This window comes from Spodoptera frugiperda, chromosome 21 (assembly GCF_023101765.2).
Source record: "Spodoptera frugiperda isolate SF20-4 chromosome 21, AGI-APGP_CSIRO_Sfru_2.0, whole genome shotgun sequence".
NCBI lineage: Eukaryota > Metazoa > Arthropoda > Insecta > Lepidoptera > Noctuidae > Spodoptera > Spodoptera frugiperda.
This window is the reverse complement of record NC_064232.1, coordinates 5,244,323-5,264,003: the sequence shown is the minus strand read 5'-3', so window position 1 is coordinate 5,264,003 and position 19,681 is coordinate 5,244,323. Positions and strand designations below refer to the sequence as shown.

The window sequence follows — 19,681 nt, the reverse complement described above, 5'->3', positions numbered from 1 at the left end:
TAATAATTCCGATAGTATAAATTATAAGTCGGTAACTAATTTGTTCGATAATTACAAATTAATAATGTTTACTAAATATGATAGATAGTTGATAATGTACCTATTATTAAACCGTGTTATGACGTGTTATAATTATGCATAATGATGTGAGCAGATTGTTACATGTCATGCATGAGAGTGCAAGTTCGAAACCTACCAACAGCAAGTACCATATTGACTTTTTCCGAGTTATATGTACTTTCTAAGATTATTTAGATTTCGATACCACTGACAAACGGTGAGGGAAAACATCTTGAGGAAACCTACACTTTCTAATTATAAGTTTGAAATGGCTCACCCGCATTGAGCAAGTATGGTGATTAATGTTCAAACCTTCTCCGTGTGAGAAGAGGCCTTTGGTCAGCAGTGGCCACTTATAGGCTGATAATGATGATAAAATTGTATCGCCTCTGATGTTTCGGGTGTCTATAGGCAGCGGCGATTGCTTACCATCAGGTGATCCGTCTGCTCGTTTATGTATCAATGTAACTTAGTCGTTAGTCTCGCTAAAACTCGAGAACAGCTGGACCAATTTAGAAAATTTTGGTCTTGGATTATTTGTGGAAGTCCAGGGAAGGTTTAAAAGGTGAGAAAAAAATGTTTGATTCGATACCTACTTTTCCGGGTCAGCTTGAAGTAATTGTAATAAAAAAACGTTTCACAATAATAAATTAATTTTAATAGCAGTACATTATTACCTAGATAAATAATTGTTTTTATATAATATTACACCTAAGTACATACTGAAGTTAATTACTTACTAATTACAAGCAAACTAACTAACCTTTGGCATTAAACTTAAGCTAATGGTAACTGTAATAAACATGGCTTCTATTCCCCAAAGGGGTAGGCAGAGGTGTCATTATAAAATACCTACATGGTCGTAGTGTCCCGAAGTATTAGGGATGATGACGGGGTATGACAAATTTATACCTATTTAGTCCGTCAGTTAGGTAATGAAAAAATATTAAACACGTATTTTTTATTTTGTCATATACGATAACAATACTTAGATAAAACAAACAAAGTTTAGGAGTGGGGAGTAAATTATACGTCATTTCTACTTATAAAATTTACTTAGAAGTGACGTTTCGCGATATTTGAAATATCACGAGACGTCACTTCTAATTCGGTATAATAATTATCTTCGAAAGTATTTGTTTCTGTTAGAAAATAAAAAACACGCGTCTAATTTTTTAAATAATGTACAAGATGGACTTAAATCAAAATTACCGCCGTACTCAGAGTAACGTTAACGGTTACTTAACCCAGTCCTTAGCAATTGTTTTCAGTACAAAATCGTTACTAAGGAATAGTTTAAGTATCATTAAATATCTCTGAGAACGGCAGTTAGTCATCTACTCTATCATGTTTTCTCATAACCTCACAGAGAAAATCTTAGTATGAGCAACATTATTCTTAAGGGTACCAACAAGGAACTTTATAGCAATCTCCAACCTAATAACTAATCTTATGGCCTAGTTCAGAAGCCGTGCGTTTAATCCAGTCCAGGTATGAAGCAACTCTAGTGTAGACTCCTGGCCTCGCCCGGCGTGCACAGCCAGAGCCCCAGGAGACGACTCCGTGAAGCTGCCAGCGGTTGGAGGTCATGCAGGCCAGGGGTCCTCCTGAGTCCCCTCGGCAGGCGTCTACACCACCTGACAAGATGCCTGTGGAAGAAAAAAAAACATTTTAATCTAGTGTAGGTAGCGAAGTGAATATTGAATAAGGGTGTTTTTCTACCAGAGATGTGCTATGTGCCATATAAAAAACAGGCCTTGGCTGAGTCCATTTCCACCAGTGAAATTTTCCCATTTCCAACCTATGTATACCAATGAATATGATTGGTGGAAGCCAAACGCATCCACAGCAACGTAGCATTTAGCACATCTGTTGGAAATTCACCCTAAGTACACCAGTGATATAATTATCACAAGTGTGTTGTCGTTGTCTACGTAGAAGAATGTTTAGACGTCAGGAATTTACAAAACTCAATAAGAATAACAAAACTACTCGAAGATTGACTGCACGGTTGGTGCGGTGGGTGGACGACTGGCTGTCGCGCTACGTGTTGCGGGCCCGATTCCCATACGGAGCAACTCTTTGTGTGATCCACAAATTGTTGTTTCGGGTCTGAGTGTCTGTCATGTTGCGTGTGAATTTGTATGTTTGTAAACGCACCCACGAAACAGGATAAAATCATAAAGGGGCAAGGTCTTAAAAAACGTTCTTAGCAATGACATTCATGAACATATTTTTGCCAATTATTTTGTGACAGGGGATGGTTATAATTATTCACTATCTTTTGCGAGCAGCGCCGCCCGCGTTCCAGTGGGTTGATAATATAAAGTATCCTATCACCCAAATCAGCTCATACCCTGTCTGTAAACCAAATTTCATCAAAATCTGTTCAGTAGTTTCAGCCTGATTGACGGACAAACATCCAAACAAAGAAACTTATATTTATAATATTATTAGTGTATAATGTGATTAAAAAATAATTAAAATATCGAGAATTTGGACATCATGAATAAATACAGGCTCATAATGTATAATACTTCATCCCATGAAAACGCCTAGAGTTTTTTTCATTGCAAAATTACTTATATGTGTAAGTTTGCACTGCACATATAACTCTTCAACGGCTGATCTTTTTCAGATATATTTTTTTAAGTAAAGAGCCATTCAAGTAAAGATTCCTATTTTAGAAGAACGAGCAAGAAACTCCATGAAGGTTTTTTAAAAATAATTGCATAAGATAGAAAGCGCCTACAGATTTTTTCATTGCAAAATTTCCCATGCGTGTATGTTTGTGCTACACACAGCTCTTGAACGACTGCACTTTATTCGGATAAATTTTAGTTGATCGTTCATTGTTTTTAATGCATTTTTTTAATGTACAGAGTCAAAGTCAAAGCATTAATTTCAATTAATCCTAAATTAGGCACTTTTGAAACGTCAAATTGAATTGTCCGTCAGTCTGTCCGTCAGTGAAGCTAGGCGCTCGTTCCAAAGTGTTGCTTCGAATGGAGAAGAACGAGCAAGAAACTCCATCGTTACTCTTTAAAAAAAATGATTTTTACAATGTCTCTGATACATTATTTGATCATTTACCTATTGTATAAATATGTAGGAACAATGTAACGACAATACAGCGTTAGAGATTCCAGATGACCTGTTTTTAACAAGTTTATTAAAAAATCGTATCGATTAAAGCATACAAACGGACATAGGGACAGAGAAAGCGACTTTGTTTTATACTATGTAGTGATAAATAAAATGAAAGTAATATCCCTGGGACAAGTGAATACCATCCGTGTAGTGACCTCTAGTATTTTCCATTTTATACCCACCTGCACAGATCATAGAGTCCAGTATGGTCTGCTGTCTTCCACCGAGGACCTGGCTCTTCCTACACGTGTTGAGATCCAGCACTGGTACCGCAGCAGCTCTTAGGATAGGAGCGAAGTTCTCAGTATTTTCTGGAAGATGGTAAAAATTGTGGTTAAAAAAATAGTCATCTTAAGCATGCGTAGCTCCACCACAGATGGGGCCCGATAGGGCGGTGCCTGATCCGGAGTTGCGGACTAACAAGCGGGTTTACCAGGGCTCCGGTTCGAAGAGCAGGATTAGAAACGGGGTGGTTTTTAGTCAGTAAGAGTCTGACACTCCTCGCCTCGCAAGTCATTGGATGATTTTCCACTCTCAAAATAAAAGCATGAGGTTTGGGATTTACCGATTTGATTCCCAAATAGTTTTTTGCTTTGAGTAACTTATTGGTTACGTGGCCGTCATTGTGAGTATCCAGCATGAGGGCTAGGTTCGATTCCCGGTTCGTTTAAAGCGCTTTTCCCAAAATTGCACAGGGTTGTTTTCGGTACATAATGGCAATAGACTCATTTCGCCAGGTACCATTTCAGAATCGAGGCTCCATGCTATTACTTATCAAAAACTTAAATATTACTATGTCTGACTCGAGAAACTAAGTCCCCTTGCTTGACAGTTGTAACAATAATTAAACCAAAGTGTGGGAGAGCCATGCTTCAGCACTGCTGGACCGACTCGACCGGAGCGGTACCACGGCCTCACAGAAAACCGACGTGAAACAACGCTTGTGTTGTGTGAGTGAGGTTACCGAAGTTCCAAACCCCGATTCCCCAACAACCCTTAAATTCCTAACCCCCAAAAGGCCGGGAACGCACTTGTAACGCCTCTGGTGTGTCTGGCTGCCTTACAACGTGTAGCGAGTTCCACCGTCCGATTTCCGCCACACGGAGTAACTCTGAGCCCAATTACTCCCCTTCCCAATCTTCCCAATCCCCGAATTAACAACCCAACAACCCTTAGATTCCCAACCCCCAAAAGGCCTACAACGCACTTGTAACGCCTCTGGTGTTTCAAGTGTCCATGGTCGACAGCGATTGCTTACCATCAGGTGATCCATCTGCTCGTTTACCGACTTATACCATAAAAGAAAAATAACATCAAAGAAAGAGACATTACCTGCCTGGAACCCCCACCCACTAACAGTACACCACTTCCCAGCTGTGATACCATCATCAGGCAGGCATATAGGCCTGACATGGGAATTGAACTGCACACCATTGCCGGACCGGGAGACCAGGATCAGAGCTATGTCGTTGCTGTGTGGGCCATCTGTAATTTAAAGGGTACATATTGGTTTACGTGTTTAAAAGTGCATATTAATCTATTTATTTCCATATTCATCGAGAGAGGTCGTAAGTGTCATTATACCATTATTGTAGTTTCCCCCCTCACGCACGTAAAACAACGGTTCGTTGGTCAGTAAACTAAAAACTAAACAAGTCAGGTAAACTATGAAAACCGTAAATGCGTCAATATATTACTAGGTATGCGATATAGTAAATTAATGGAGAAAGGCTCTACTAGTTTCGAGTCACAGAGGGACTCTTCATTATGAGGAAAGTGCGCAGACTATTGGACGCAGTAGGGTGTAAAGAAAAGTAGCCTAAGTGACTCCTCAGTACATTAGCTATCTGCCAATAAAAGTTTCGTCAAAATTGCTCCAGCCATTTCAGATATTAGCCGGAATAAACATACAGACAGACAAAAATTGTAAAATATGTGATTTTGGTGTTTGTATATTTTACATACGTTTATACGCATGTAGTAAAAAGCAGTTTTTTTCAATATTACCAATAGAGTAACCTATGGAGTTTCTTGCTCGTTCTTCTCCATAGGAATCTACACTTTGGAACGAGCAAATAGAGCAACTAGAGGACTGACCGACAGACAGACTTGTTTATAATATTTGCTTTGACGTTCAAAAGTATTCCTTAATTATATTCATGTTAATTAATTCCCGGTCTATTTAAAATAAATAATATTGACTTTGACACCCCAATTTTATGGCAAACCAACTTACTCTTTCTGAAGTCAGGATGTAGAACCACCTTCTCAGCGAGGAATCGATGCTCATGCTTGTCCTGGACCTTCAGACGATGCTCGCCTACCACCAGGCGTATGTGCTCCAAGTTTAGGGGTTGCTGTAATGGAAAGAGTACTTCGTGAGAGCTGGTCATCATTTTGGAAGGTTCCCTATTGAGTCTGTTGACTATTCCATAGCCCTTAAACGAGCAGACGGATCACCTGATGGTGAGCAATCGCCGACGCCCATGGACATCCGAAACACCAGAGGCGTTAGAAGTCTTTTGGCGGTTGGGAATTTAAGGGTTGTTGGGAATTCGGGAAGGGGGGTAATTGGACCTCCGGTAAACTCACACACACAATACAAACGTTATTATTTAAAGTTTGGGAAAACCATGCTTTGGCACAAATGGGTAGGCTCGACCGGAGTGATACCGCGGCCTCACATAACACCAATGTGAAATAGCGCTTGCGTTTTGTGTGATTGAGGTTACCGGAAGCCCAATTCCCCCCTTCCAATCTCCCCAATTCCCCGATTCCCCAACCCTTAAATTCTTAAAAGGCCGGCAACGCACTTGTAACGATTCTGGTGTTTCGGGTGTCCATTAGTCCATTGGGTGGCAGCGATTCCTTACCATCAGGTGATCCGTCAAAAGCCAGTATTTATAAGTAACTGTATTTAATTTTATAGTACAGTATGTATAAGTTCCCCGGGACGCGCCGGACTTCAGTGTTCCGGTGTTTCCATGGTTGTATCTACTGTAGATCCTTGTGCACAGGAGTTGCAGCGGTATGGGAGGTTGTGGCGGGCTTGTCTCATAAAATAAGTATAAGTTACCTAATAGGCTAGTTTCCTACTAGTCAAATTCAATACTTTTTGCTACTACCGAAAAATTTATCGAAAATCCGAAAAACGCCCAGTAATACTTTGCCCGACCCGGGAATCGAACCCGTTCGTCGCACTGACCAACGAGGCAGTCATTAAATAAGAATAAGTTACCTAATACGCTAGTTTCCTACTAGACAAATTCAATATTTTTTTCGAAACGTCAAAAACGATATTTTCTATGAGTTTTGTATGAAATAGTGCGTTATGGCGTCATCAGATTTTTACGTCAAATAGCAGACTTATTTCTAGAAATTTAGCTAGAAAAATTAAGTAGTTCATCAAATTTATGAATGAGAGTGTGATTATTTTTGAATATTTTATTGTATTAAAAAGTTGTAATAATTTATTTTTGACCGAGGATACTACCCAATTCCATACGTGATCGATACACAAAAAGACAACATACCTTGTCGAAGCAGTGTGCAGCCGACAGCACCAGTCTTTCAGCTATAACCGCTCCCCCACAATGGTGCTCAAAGGTCAGCTTATCTACATCCAGCATCTGGATTTCCACCTAGAATCAGAAATATAGATTTTTTTAGGGGGTAAAATCATCCAATGACATCTCCCGCTAGGGCGAGGCGAGAGGGAGTGTCAGACTCTTACTGAATAAAAACCACCCTGTTCCTACTCCTGCTTTTCTAGCTGGAGCCCCGGTAAACCCGCTAGGTAGTCCGCAGCTCTGGAGAACCATTTGGCTACTTAGATGATTGAGTAATAATAAAACAAATAAACTGACCCGGGAAGGCGGGAGAAGCCATTGGATGATTTTCCCCCTTAAAAAAAACGATTTAAAGCTTTAAACAGAGAGGAGTGTAAGCAGGGTAGGGAGGCCTTTGTCCTGTAGTGGGACGATTAGGGCTGAAATCTAAATCTAAAAAAAAAATTAAGTCTGGTCTATTTCTCTTGTTGACAAACACATCTCCATTTAAAAATAGACACAAGTAAAAGTACCTTTAAAAAAAACTGCCATTTGAACCGACAATTACGGTCTATCCGAATTGTCACTCTCGGTTTCCTTTCAAAGCCAAACTCGAAGCCAATTTAAATTGATGATTCAAAACATAAATTACCACACCATGAAAACAACCTCTTTACAAAAAAAGTGAAAGTTCCTATAATTAGTCGCCATTCGTTTTCGAACGCAGAGCCGGATTAACTTTAAGGCAGAGTCGGTAACTGCCTAGGGGCCCAGTGTCGACAGGGGCCACTGAGCAAAACGTTTTAAGGATCGAACGATAATGGTAATCAACAAAACTATCCTTTTTTCTGCCTCGTTGGTCGAGTGGTCGCAACTGCCAAGAGGTCTCGGGTTCCCGGGTCAGGCAAAAGTATTATTGGGCTTTTTTCAGTTTTTCGAAAATTTCTCCGGAGTGATACCACGGCCGAGCAGAAAACCGACGTGAAACAACGCTTGCGTTGTGTTTCGTTATGTGAGTGAGGTTATCGGAGGCCCAATTATCCCCCTTCCCAATCTTCCCAATCCCCGATTCCCCAACAACCCTTAAATTCCTAACCCCCAAAAAGCCGGCAACGCACTTGTAACGCCTCTGGTGTTTCAAGTGTCCATGGGCGGTAGTGATTGCTTACCATCAGGTGATACGTCTGCTCGTTTACTGAAAAAAAGAGTAGGCAGTTGAATGTTCTTTTTATATGACTCTGAGTACGGCAGTTAGTCAGTCAAAGTAGGTAAAGAAAAGGGGCCCGAATATTGTAGTGCCTAGGGGCCCATGTTATTCTTAATCCGGCTCTGTTCGAACGCACACAATATCTGTCAACGTGACATTTCACGACCTCTTTGCGCGGGAACGAAAACGGCAAAGATGGCGGTCTTATGCAATATGTCAAATTGCGATTTATGGATTTTCGGTTTTATTTTTGTGTGAATAAGGGTGGGTTTTGTGTAGCAAGCTGTTTGGTTTATTGATTTATGAGTTCTCGTTTTTGTTTTTGTTTTTAAATTTTCGGTTACGTTATGTTGACTGGCACTTTACTGCTTTTGTGTTTCATCATCAACAGAAGTAGTCCATTACTGGGCTATAAGGGTGCTTTTCGACCAAAGATGTGCTATGTAGTTATGCTACGAAGATGTAAAAGCTAAGCTGTGAAACTATGTGACCGTTTCCACTGATACTAAGCTATGTAGCTGTGCAAGGAAGATGCGCAGCTCGAGTATGCTATGTATCGATAGTAGGGAAGCCATGAATAGCACACAGCAGGGTTAGTCGCACTTTCGATAACTCGAACAATGAAGCAATTCTTGTGTGTTAACTAACTTTTGGTGTGGTGACTGGGCAACCGGCTGCCGCGCAATGTGTAGTGTGTTCAATTCCTGCACGGAGCTACTCTTTGTGTTATTCACAAATTTTTGTTTCGGGTTTAACCAAAGACCTCTTCTCACAAAGAGAAGTTTTGAGCAATAATCATGTCTACATATAATTCGTAAAAAGTCACATTGGTACTTGCCGTTGGTATGGTTCAAACCCGCACTCTCACGTATGAGACGCGGGCGTTTTCCGGGCCACCACGACATAAACATAATAGGCTAGTTTCCTACTAGTCAAATTCAATAATTTTTTCGAAACGTCAAAAACGATATTTTCTATGAACTTTGTATGAAATACTCTATAACGACTTAATCAGATTTTTACGTCAAATAGCAAACTTAATTCTAGAAATTTAGCTAGAAAAATCGAAAATTAAGTAGTTCATCAAATTTATGAATGAGAGTATGATTATTTTTGAATATTTTATTGTATTGAAAAGTTGTAATAATTTATTTTTGACCCAGTCATCATACCTATTATAGTTTACATTTACAAATTAAACAAAACAATGTCAATAATGGATATAATCATTGTTTTTCTTTTTTTGTTTTGTTTTTAAACAAGAATTGGGCCGTCCAATCTTTGAGATGAAATATTGACATAGTAGGGGCGTTCAGTTACATGGAAATGGTGCCTTTAATGTCCGTTGGTGACAAGACCCTTCTTCAATGCCTTTGTTTATTAGTAATTGCAAATATGATGATCGATCTTAAGGTCATTCATTTAACTGAGGCTACTAAGGTTTAACTAACCAATGCAACGACACGCCACACAAATACTCCGTGCGGGAATCGAATCTGCTACACATTGCGCAGTAGCCAGTTGCCAGCCTCTGCACCAACCGTGCAATCAAGAAGAACATTATAAGAAGTTTCTTTCAGAGTTAAGTCCCTTAATTTTGAAAACCAAAAAATTAAAAGACTGATTTCGCAAATTACACGTCTGATACATTAGATCAGATCAGATTTATGTTACAAATTACATAATTTGGCTTCAAAACGTAACCATATCTTTTTAATAAATCACCCAAAACTGTAAACAGTATACTATAAAAGCGAATAAAATCAAAAAAGAAATTTAGAAAACTCCAAAAAGTTAATCTATTTTATTTTAAGGGGGGAATATCATCCAATTACTTCTCCATCATCCAATGACTAAAAACCACCCTGTACCTACTCCTGCCCTTCGAGCCGGAGCTCCGAATCAGACATTAGACCTATTGGACCCCATGTATGTTACGTTGAAAAATTTAAAAGTTTATTATTTATTCTTGATATTAAAAAATACCACTTACTTGCCAAGGAAACGCCCCATAGGGGGTCTCGGTGCCCCCAACAATCTTCCCCGTCCTCCGAGGGTTAAAATCCACCGTTCTGGTACCACACTGCACTTTTTCCCCCTTCCCAGGTTTAGGCACTAGATTTTGATTGAAATAATTTGTCGAAAAACTAGAAAACGACTTAGAAGGCCTAGGATTTGTCCTATTCCTATAGTACTCTAAATGATTGACTCTATTCAAAAAATAATCGCAGCTCACTGCACCGACTACCAAAAACAGGGAGGTTATGTATTTCAACATGATTTTTTTAACAAAATATCTACTAACAACAACAAATATCTTAAAAAAGTACGAAAATAAAGTTACGAAAAAATCTGTTACTAAAAAAATATTGTAACAAAAAATAAAAAAAATATATATAAAAAATAATCAAAATTTAAAAACGTCCGCTCATTATGACGACCGAAAACTAAATGCGACATTACTTACGGGTCGGTTTTTATTTTTTTTTCGTGTTCACAATGACATTGGTTCACACGAGGAAGTGTGTCACTGGATTGGTCCGAAGATGCATCCTTTGTGTTTCGATTCAAATGTTTTCAGTCTACACATTTGATTGATCTAATCGATTTTCGAATAACAATGTGATGTCTGGAACTAACTTTTGTGTACTGTATCGTCACGCCTTTTATCTCTGAAGGGGTAGGCAGAAGTGCACATTACGGCACGTAATGCCGCTGTACAGTGTACACCCACTTTTGACTATTTGTGTCATAAGTCCCATGTAATAGGGGGTGAGCCTATTGCCATATACAGGACACATTTCCAGACTCCGTGCTATTACTGAGAAATTTTTGAAACACCGAATGCCAAGGAAACGCCAGCAATGCTTTGCCTGAGCCGGGAATCGTACCCGAGACCCCTTGCTCGGCAGTCGCATTTGCAACCAGTGGGCCAACGAGGCAGTAATTTTTATGTAAATAAAGTAAAAATTATGTGGGTTTTAAATTTTGCATCGCTGGTATAGAGTAGATAGTCTCATCGGTACTATAACTAACTATACCAAGAGTTGAGAATTGCAACAATTTAATGGTTTTTTTTCACTTTTTTTATTTATCAGTATTAACATGGAGTCAATTTTGCCCAGTATAAGGCTTCCCTATTTTAGGAGACTCCTAACACAACTAGAGAAACATAGAAGCTACACTTTGGAACAACACCTACCTTCACTGACTGATAGACTGACGGACAATTGAATTTCACGTTTCAAAAGTGCCTAGTTTAGGATTAATAAATGAAATAATAGCTTTGACTTTAACTTTGATGGGTTATTATATTATTTTGTGCGCCTCTCCCAATACCTTCGGGGTTTAAAAAGTAAGTTTAATTTAAAAAGTAAACCAAAAGGGATTTTAAAATAAATCCTCAGATCTATCGCTCAAAACAAATCTCGTATGCGATGTAATGTTCAATGTCATCTTTACTAGCTAACAAAATATGCGCGTACACATTCCCCGCGCCCATACATATCTATCTATTTATTTTATATATCATGGAAAACTAGATTATGGACCATTTACTTAGCTTTCATTCTAGGTTAGTAGTACCTACTTACTAAGTACCTCTTTTTTGAGGGGGGGGTAAATCATCCCGTTACTTCTCCCACCTTGGGTGAGGCGAGAGGGAGTGTCAGACTCTTACTGACTAAAAAACACCTGAATGGGCTGATGCCTGATCCGGAGCTGCGGACTATTTAGCGGGTTTACCGGGGCTCCGGCTAGAAAAGCAGGAGTAGGAACGCAGTGTTTTTTAGTCAGTGAAAATCTGACACTCCTTCTCACCTCAGTTAAGGCGGGAGAAGTCATCGAATGATTTTGTCCACCTTAAAAAAAAAGAAAAATAATCTATATATATGCTTTATAAATAGTAAATAATTGATAGCTTTCTTTAATTTTTTATTAGTTTAATTTTTAATATTATTTTGTGGGAAAGGCAAGGTTTAAAAGAATTTAACGACTGCCTGGCTGACAATGACTTCTTCCGCTTTAAAACCACTTCATTCCTACTCCTGCTTTGAGCCGGAGCCCCGGTAACCTGTTACGTTGTCCGCAACTTCGGATTAAAAGTCCATACTTTACAGACACTTTTTCCATTCAAACAGTTATGAATGGAAAATTGTAAACACGTACGGTACGTCATAACTGAAAAAAATAACTGTATTTAGCAAATGATGAAGTGTTGGGAAAATTTCAAACTAATTACTCTTTGTATGTAATCCTAAATACCTGAATAGATAACTCAGAGATGTGCTATGTAGCTATGCTGCGAGTATGTAATAGCTGAGCTGTGATACTATGTGATCGTTTCCACTGATACTAATGCCCGAATTCTCAAAAACTGCTCAATTTTAAGACGCTCTCAAGTCTAGTTCTGTCCCTATCAATTCTTTATAAAGTGACAGAGATAGCATGATATTTAAGTACAACTTAAAATTGAGTAGCATTTCAGTATTCAGGCGAAAGCGTGGTAATACTAAGGTGGGCTATGAAGATGTGCTGCTACTTGAGGTAAATGCGCATCTCGAGTATGCGATGTATCGATAGTAGGGAAACCATCCATAGCAAAGATCCATAACTTAAACTTCTCCCGCCTTGGGTGAGGCGAGAGGGAGTGTCAGACTCTTACTGACTAAAAACCACCCCGTTCCTACTCCTACTTTTTGACCCGGTAACTCAGTAGATAGTCCGCAGCTCCGGGTTGGGCATCAGAAAGACTGGGCCCCATCTGTGGTGGTCTGATGACACTTTGAAGCGCGCGCTGAATGCGCCCCACCTCCTCCTTAGCTAGCATGACTGCTTCGCAGAACGAGGAGACGGCATCCCAGTCCCCCTCGCTCCGCACCATGGCCTGAACCAATGCCGGACGCTAGAGGTCGCATCTCAGTATGGGGTACAAAACACCCGCAACACTAGAAGAGTAACAAGTTCATTGCCGACCATTTGGGAGGAGCCCACAATTCGACCTTCGGTTACCTTCCTCACAATCTAACAGCCTACCTAAATAAAACAATAAAATCTTACTCCACAACCAAAAATGAATCTTACAGCATACCTAATTAGGTGCATAATTAGTTATCACCCGTCCAACCTCCATGTAATTGACCTGGTTTTCATTAGATATTTCTCATTAGCATATTATCAGTATTATGTTTAACTTTGACCCATATAGCATAATTTTTGCAAAGGACACATGTGTTTCTTATGGTTGAAAAAACAAATTTTATTTATACACCTGCATAATATTTGTAAGTGTGGGAGAGCCATGCTTCGGCACGAATGGGTCGGCTCGACCAGAGTGATACCACGGCCTCACAGAAAACTGACTTGAAACAACGTTTGCGTTGTGTGATTTGTGAAAGTGAGGTTACCGGAGGCCCAATTACACACTTCCCAATCATCCCAATCCCTAATTTTCCATCAACCCTCAAATTCCTAACTCCTAAAAGGCCGACAATGCCTCTGGTGTTTCGTGTCCATGGGCGACGGCAATTATTTACCATCAGGTGCTCGTCTGCTCGTTTACCGGCTTATACAATTAATTAATTGAAAACAATAGTGGTTTTGAGAGTTTGCTGTGTAATAATAGTTTTTAACCCACCTCTCATCATAATACGCGTGATTATGGACCCTAGTCATAGTTTGAAATTAGTCAAGCACCCTTTTTTAAGGGAGGAAAATCATCCAATAACTTCTCTTGCATTGAGCGAAGCGAAAGGGTGTGTCAGACTCTTACTGACTTTTGGCGCTCTGATTGACCGGCTCGAATCAGAGTGTCGAACGCGCTCTCTTTTCGTTTAGTTTAAACGTAAAGCAAACTTGTACTAAGGATACTGTTGGTTAATAATCAGTAACATCTTCCACAGGTATACTAAAGCTGGGGGCTCCGGAACAGGTCTATTAGAGAACTCGGTGCCACTTACAGGTGCTGAGGGTGACCACCGGGGTGGTTTTAGTGAGGTAAAAATCCCACACTCCCTAGTCTTTTATCCCCAGAAAGCTAGGCGACTTTTGAAGGTTTCTCCCAGTCATAAAAAAAATAAAAAAGGTATACTAAAACCGATTTTGAAGTGTTAAGGAGTCTATGGTTGACGTTAAAGACAATAAAAAAAGAAAAAAGAAACTACTTTTTTTGCACACTATCACTTTGAGACGCTGTTATACAACACAATGTCAGTAAAAATGACATAACTAATTAATAACCTACACATAAGTAGTGCAAGGTATGACTACACAGAACATATCATATCAGGGCACACGGAGTAACACTGACCTAGTCCACATAAATCTGACCTCTAAACCTAAGGGCATAAGGAAAAAAATGTAATGCACTTTTCGATTTCCCTAAACTGCATTGAATTCTACGTAAAATATAACGTCAGCAGCTTGCATTCGCATGCCAAATGTCATGTATTGCATAGGCTAGTTTCCTACTAGTCAAATTCAATATTTTTTTCGAAACGTCAAAAACGATATTTTCTATGAACTTTGTATGAAATACTCTATTATGACGTCATCAGATTTTTTACGTCAAATAGCAGAACTTGTTTCTAGAAATTTAGCGAAAATTAAGCAGTTCATCAAATTAATGAATGAGAGTTATCTAATTGAAGATTGCATTTGTGCGTGCGCCGCTTATACCGTTGGATACAAGTAAGAACAATGTATAGCAAAAACATTGGTCTTTATTAGTTCTACAAAAAAGTCCGCGATGACATATATCCAGCTTTTTTATTTAAGTCACAAAAACTACTTTTCTGTATTAAAAAAACATTTAATTCGTTGGGTGATGTTTAACTGGTAATATAACAAAAAATAAATATATCCATATCATAATAAGTAAGTTCATCATCACGAGCATTTAATTTAGATTATTTTTGCAGTTTACAGTGTGTTATTTAGACATATAGTTTAGGAGATATCACGATATTAGTATTGCGGCACGGTACGGGCCGGCCGCGGCGGCGGGGGCATGCGTTGACTGTATTTGTCGAAGTAGCGGGATACACGCAAACGAAGTTGCGCGGGTCAGCTAGTTTTTGAATATTTTATTGTATTGAAAAGTTGTAATAATTATTTTTGACCGAGGATACTACCCAATTGACTGGTCGTGGTGGCCCGGAGGTTTAAGACGCATTTTCATGCATGAGAGTGCAGTTTCGAAACCTACCAACGGCTAGTACTAATGCGACATTTCCCGAGTTATATGTATGTATGTTCTAAAATTATTTAGACACTCCTGATAATCGGTGAAGGAAAACATCATGAGGAAACCTGGGCTTATAATTTCTAATTATAAGTTTGAAATCGCCAACCCGCATTGAGTAAGCGTGGTGATTAATACTCAAACCTTTTCTATGTGAGAAGAGGCCTTTGGTCAGCAGTGGCCACTTATATGCTGTTGAGGATCATGATGATTAAACAGAGACTGGGCAATCAAGGATTGTTGGGGAATCGGGGATTGGGAAGATTGAGAAGGAGGGTAATTGGGCCTCCGGTAGCCTCACTCACACAACGCAAGCGTTGTTTCACGTCAGTTTTCTGTGAGACCGTGGTATCACTCCGGTTGAGCCGGCCCATTCGTGAAGCATAGTTCTCCCACACTTGACTGTATGGTTGACGCGGTTGCTGGGCAACCGGCTGCCGTGCAACGTGTAGTGGGTCCAATTTTTCGCTGCACGTCGCATATTAAAAAATACATTTTTAAAGCGGAATTAAAACGAATAATCATACTGTATTGTTAGTTTAGCATGGATTTCCGCAAAGTAACGCCTGATTCTATTCTATATAAAAAATCTTAATGTTCACATGTAAAGAGATTGTCCAGTCATAGTAACACACATATAATATGTAGACAGTTAAGATATATTACGGTTACTTCATCGCAAATATCAGTGTGTCAGATGATAATCAGCTCATTGTATAAGGTCGGTCGCCAATGACGGGACGCATTCATAATGTCGGCATAACGGATGAGATTTCGAAGAGTTTCAAGTGACAGCAACGTCACGCCTTTTATCCCCGAAGGGGTAGGTAGAGGTATAAGAAATACATACTACTATTAAGTTTATACTAAGTCCTAGGTTAAGTAAATGTAGTTTATGATAAGTTAGTGATAGCCCTCAAATTTGCAACGCCTGAAAAAGGCAGTTAAGCTGTACATAAATATTTTGAGTTTGAATTTGAGGTGCACATTACAGCACGTAATATCGCTATACAATGTGCATCCACTTTTTACCTGTTAGTTTTCTAAGTCCCATGTAATAGGGGGTGAGCCTATTGTTATATACTGGGCACAATTCCAGACTCCGTGCTACTACTGAGAAATTTTCGAAAAACCGAAAAGCCCAGTAATACTTTGCCCGACCCGGGAATCGTCGCACTTAGGTATGACCACTCGACCAACGAGACAATCTTTATTTATCATCACATTACAGGTTTAACCAAATACGATTTTAACTAAAAATCACGGTGACTAAAACAGTAAAATAAATTAATGGAGAATAACTCTACTAGTTTCCTACTCTACTAGTTACTCTATGTAGGCTGCGTGACGTCGCGGCGTCGCGTCGCTGCGTCTGCGTACGCTGCTCATAATGAAGAGTCCCTCTGTGACCCGAAATTAGTAGAGCTTTTTTTCAATTAATGTACGTGAGTAAACCGTGATTTTTTTGTTAATTTTGTACCTATGTCTCATAATAGTTATTATAACAATAGGCTACTTTCCTACTAGTCAAATTCAATACTTTTATTGAAACGTCAAAAACGATTTTTTTCTATGATTTTTTTAAGAAATACACACTTATGACGTCAGAAGATTTTTACGACAAATAGAACAATTTATTTTCAGAAAATTAGCTATAATAACCCTCCTTCTGGTGCAGTCGGGTAAAAAGAAAATTAATTAGATCATTAAATCCGTGAATGAAAGTGTGATTATTTTTTTATATTCTATTGTAAGTCATTTTGTTTAGTCATCAAAAAGTCAATAAACATCAATTGATCCATGTCTGTCTTTTATGTATGTAGGTTATATACCTCAATGTATTGCAAGTACATAGGTACATTGCAAAACTGCATTGATATAGTATTGTCAGTCATTTGTCATGGTTCTTGAATTCGAGACTCAAGTGAGTCATAGGAAGGAGTGTGGAACATTTGCTTTTCTTGGTAATATTACTAGTCGTTTGGTGGTTCCAAGATTTTGCTCAATATTCAAATTTCAAGGTTTCAAGTCATTTTAAGCGTGGGAGAGCCATACTTCGACACGAATGGGAAAGCTCGACTTTTTTTTTTGAGGGAGGAAAGTCATCCAATGACTTCTCTCGCCTTGGGCGAGGCGAGTGGGAGTGTCAGACTCTTACTGACTAAAAACCACCCCGTTCCTACTCCTACTCTTCGAGCCGGAGCCCCGATAACCTGCTAGGCAGTCCGCAGCTCCGAGTCGGCATCAGCCCTTTTGGGCCCCATCTGTGGTGGTCTGATGGCTTCTTGAAGCGCGCGCGGAACGTGACGCGCTGGGACCGGATCGACCGGAGTGATACCACGGCCTCACAGAAAACTGACGTGTCAAAGTCAAAGCATTCATTTCAATTAATCCTAAATTAGGCACTTTTGAATAGTCAAATTAAATTGTCCGTCAGTCTATTTGTCAATGAAGCTAGGTCAAACAACCGTACGCTTGAGTTGTGATTCGTTGTGCGAGTGAGGTTACTATCATTACTTTCTAATCTTCTCAATCCCCGATTTCCTCAACAACCCTCAAAAGGTCGGTAATGGAACTTCTAAGGCCACTGGGGTTTCGAGTGTCCATAGGCGGCTGCGTTTAAACTTTTTTTGTGTGGCATAAGCCGTTATGCCACACAAAAAAAGTGTACCGTAATTGTTTTTACTATTTCCCAATCTTTCTGTTTTCCTAATATTTCATCCGTAACATGAAAACTACGATAAAAAGAATTAGCGAAATTAATTCAGCCGTTTTCGTTAGATGCGACGACCAAGGGACATAAGGATTAATATTTTTTTGTAAAAAACACAAAATGTTGAGCTCCCCTACGCACGAGCCCGATGCACGAGCATTGTATTATGGACAAAAGATCCCGTATCTGAACAACAGTTACCCGTATCTTCAGTTAAAATGTCACTGGGGTGTCGCGGTGAATCACCACGTATCATTTCTTCGTACATAACTTAATGGACACACCTTTTATGCCCTGAAATTGTACTTAAAAATATAATAGGGATGATGACGAAGTATAAAAATTAAAAATCCATTTAGTCCGTCAGTTGGGTAATGAAAAAATGTTAGATACGTTTTTTTTTTTTTATTTTGTCATATAAGATAATATGCTTGTAAGTAGTAAAGTCACGCCTTTTATCTCCGAAAGGGTAGGCAGAGTGGCACATTGTGGCACGTAATGCCACTGCACAATGTACTCACATTTTTCACAATAATTTATGTCGTAAGTATAAGTCCCATGTAATAGGAGGTGAGCCTATTGCCATATACCGGGCATATTTCCAGACTCCGTGCTACTACTGAGAAATTTTTGAAAAACCGAGAAAAAATCCCAGCAATACTTCGTCCGACCCGGGAATTAAACTCGAGAACCCTTGCCCGGCAGTTGCACTTGCAACCAATCGGCCAACGAAGCAGTCAGTGACTAAGAACATATTATGAAAGAAATGAGTACCTCCTCCTTTTTTTTAAGTCGGTATATTAAAATGAGTAAGACTTTAATCCGAATCACACATCTACCCAATATCAACCCATCAAAAACCACAACCACAAAATGACTCACGAATTTTTTAATCACATCGAAATATGTTAAGCAATTCCCGAGATGAACACCACCATACGAACTTTCTCTCGAGTTTATCGATAAGTGTATTGTTTGATATCGAACCGGCGACCGGGAAGTATGTGGGTTACTGTGCCGGGTAGGACAATGGGTGATGTTCCATTGTACACATGTAGCGTGGGCTGACGGGTCGTTAGCTCTTAAAATGTGCCTTTGTTATCTCTTGAACGAAATGTTGTCATACTTCTTCGAAATATTTGTGATTTGGTATTAAGTGGGGGGTTGTTTGAGGTAAACTGTTATTAGGGTCGATTTTTCTTTGAAAGGGGCTAGGTAGAGGTGTGTCGTATTAAAATTACTGGGATATTTTTTAAGTAAGGATTTTATTACTTTTTATTTAAGTACTACTGGCTTTTTTTCGGATTTTCGAAAATTTCTCAGTTGTAGCACGGAGTATGGAATTGTGTCCAGTATATGGCAATAGGTTCACCCCTTATTACATGGGACTTATAACTCAAATGGTGAAAAGTGGGTGTACATTGTATAGTGGCATTACATACCGTAATGTAAACCTCTGCCTACTGCTTCGAGAATAAAAGGCGTGAAATTTTAAGTATATATGTATATATAAGAAATTAAATTAATCTTATAGGTATATAATTATGAATTTCTAGTCTCGCTTAAACTCAAAAAATCCTTAATCAAACCCGCGATCCTCAAACTTACGAGTAACTCTTGCAACCACTTGACCATCTAAACAATCAGCATTAATGATAAATTGATGATCATGATGAAATCACTATCTATATAAGTATAACCATAACGGTGACTACTATAATACCATTATTATGTTAAAACTATAATGATTGATGATTTCAAGT

At 39.1% G+C, this 19,681-nt stretch overlaps 1 protein-coding gene across 1 annotated transcript; it reads right to left on the bottom strand.

Moving 5' to 3' along the window:
- Positions 1 to 1,166: 1,166 nt before the first annotated feature.
- Positions 1,167 to 10,371, bottom strand: LOC118280401 (trypsin-like). The gene is made up of 6 exons (XM_050701952.1): positions 9,959 to 10,371; positions 6,744 to 6,851; positions 5,447 to 5,567; positions 4,543 to 4,695; positions 3,393 to 3,521; positions 1,167 to 1,709 (listed from the first exon to the last, which is right to left on the bottom strand). The coding sequence occupies exons 1-6, from the start codon at positions 10,241 to 10,243 to the stop codon at positions 1,498 to 1,500; spliced, it is 1,008 nt and encodes a 335-aa protein (XP_050557909.1). The 5' UTR covers positions 10,244 to 10,371; the 3' UTR covers positions 1,167 to 1,497.
- Positions 10,372 to 19,681: the final 9,310 nt, after the last annotated feature.

Bases quoted from the DNA above. Each gene is read 5' to 3' on its own strand.
- LOC118280401 (XM_050701952.1), bottom strand. From the start codon at position 10,243: ATGTTGAAATACATAACCTCCCTGTTTTTGGTAGTCGGTGCAGTGAGC. The intron at 6,852-9,958 runs GTAAGTGGTATT...TTCTGATTCTAG, and splicing joins ATGGGGCGTTTCCTTGGCAA to GTGGAAATCCAGATGCTGGA. The intron at 4,696-5,446 runs GTAAGTTGGTTT...TTTAAATTACAG, and splicing joins ACATCCTGACTTCAGAAAGA to ATGGCCCACACAGCAACGAC.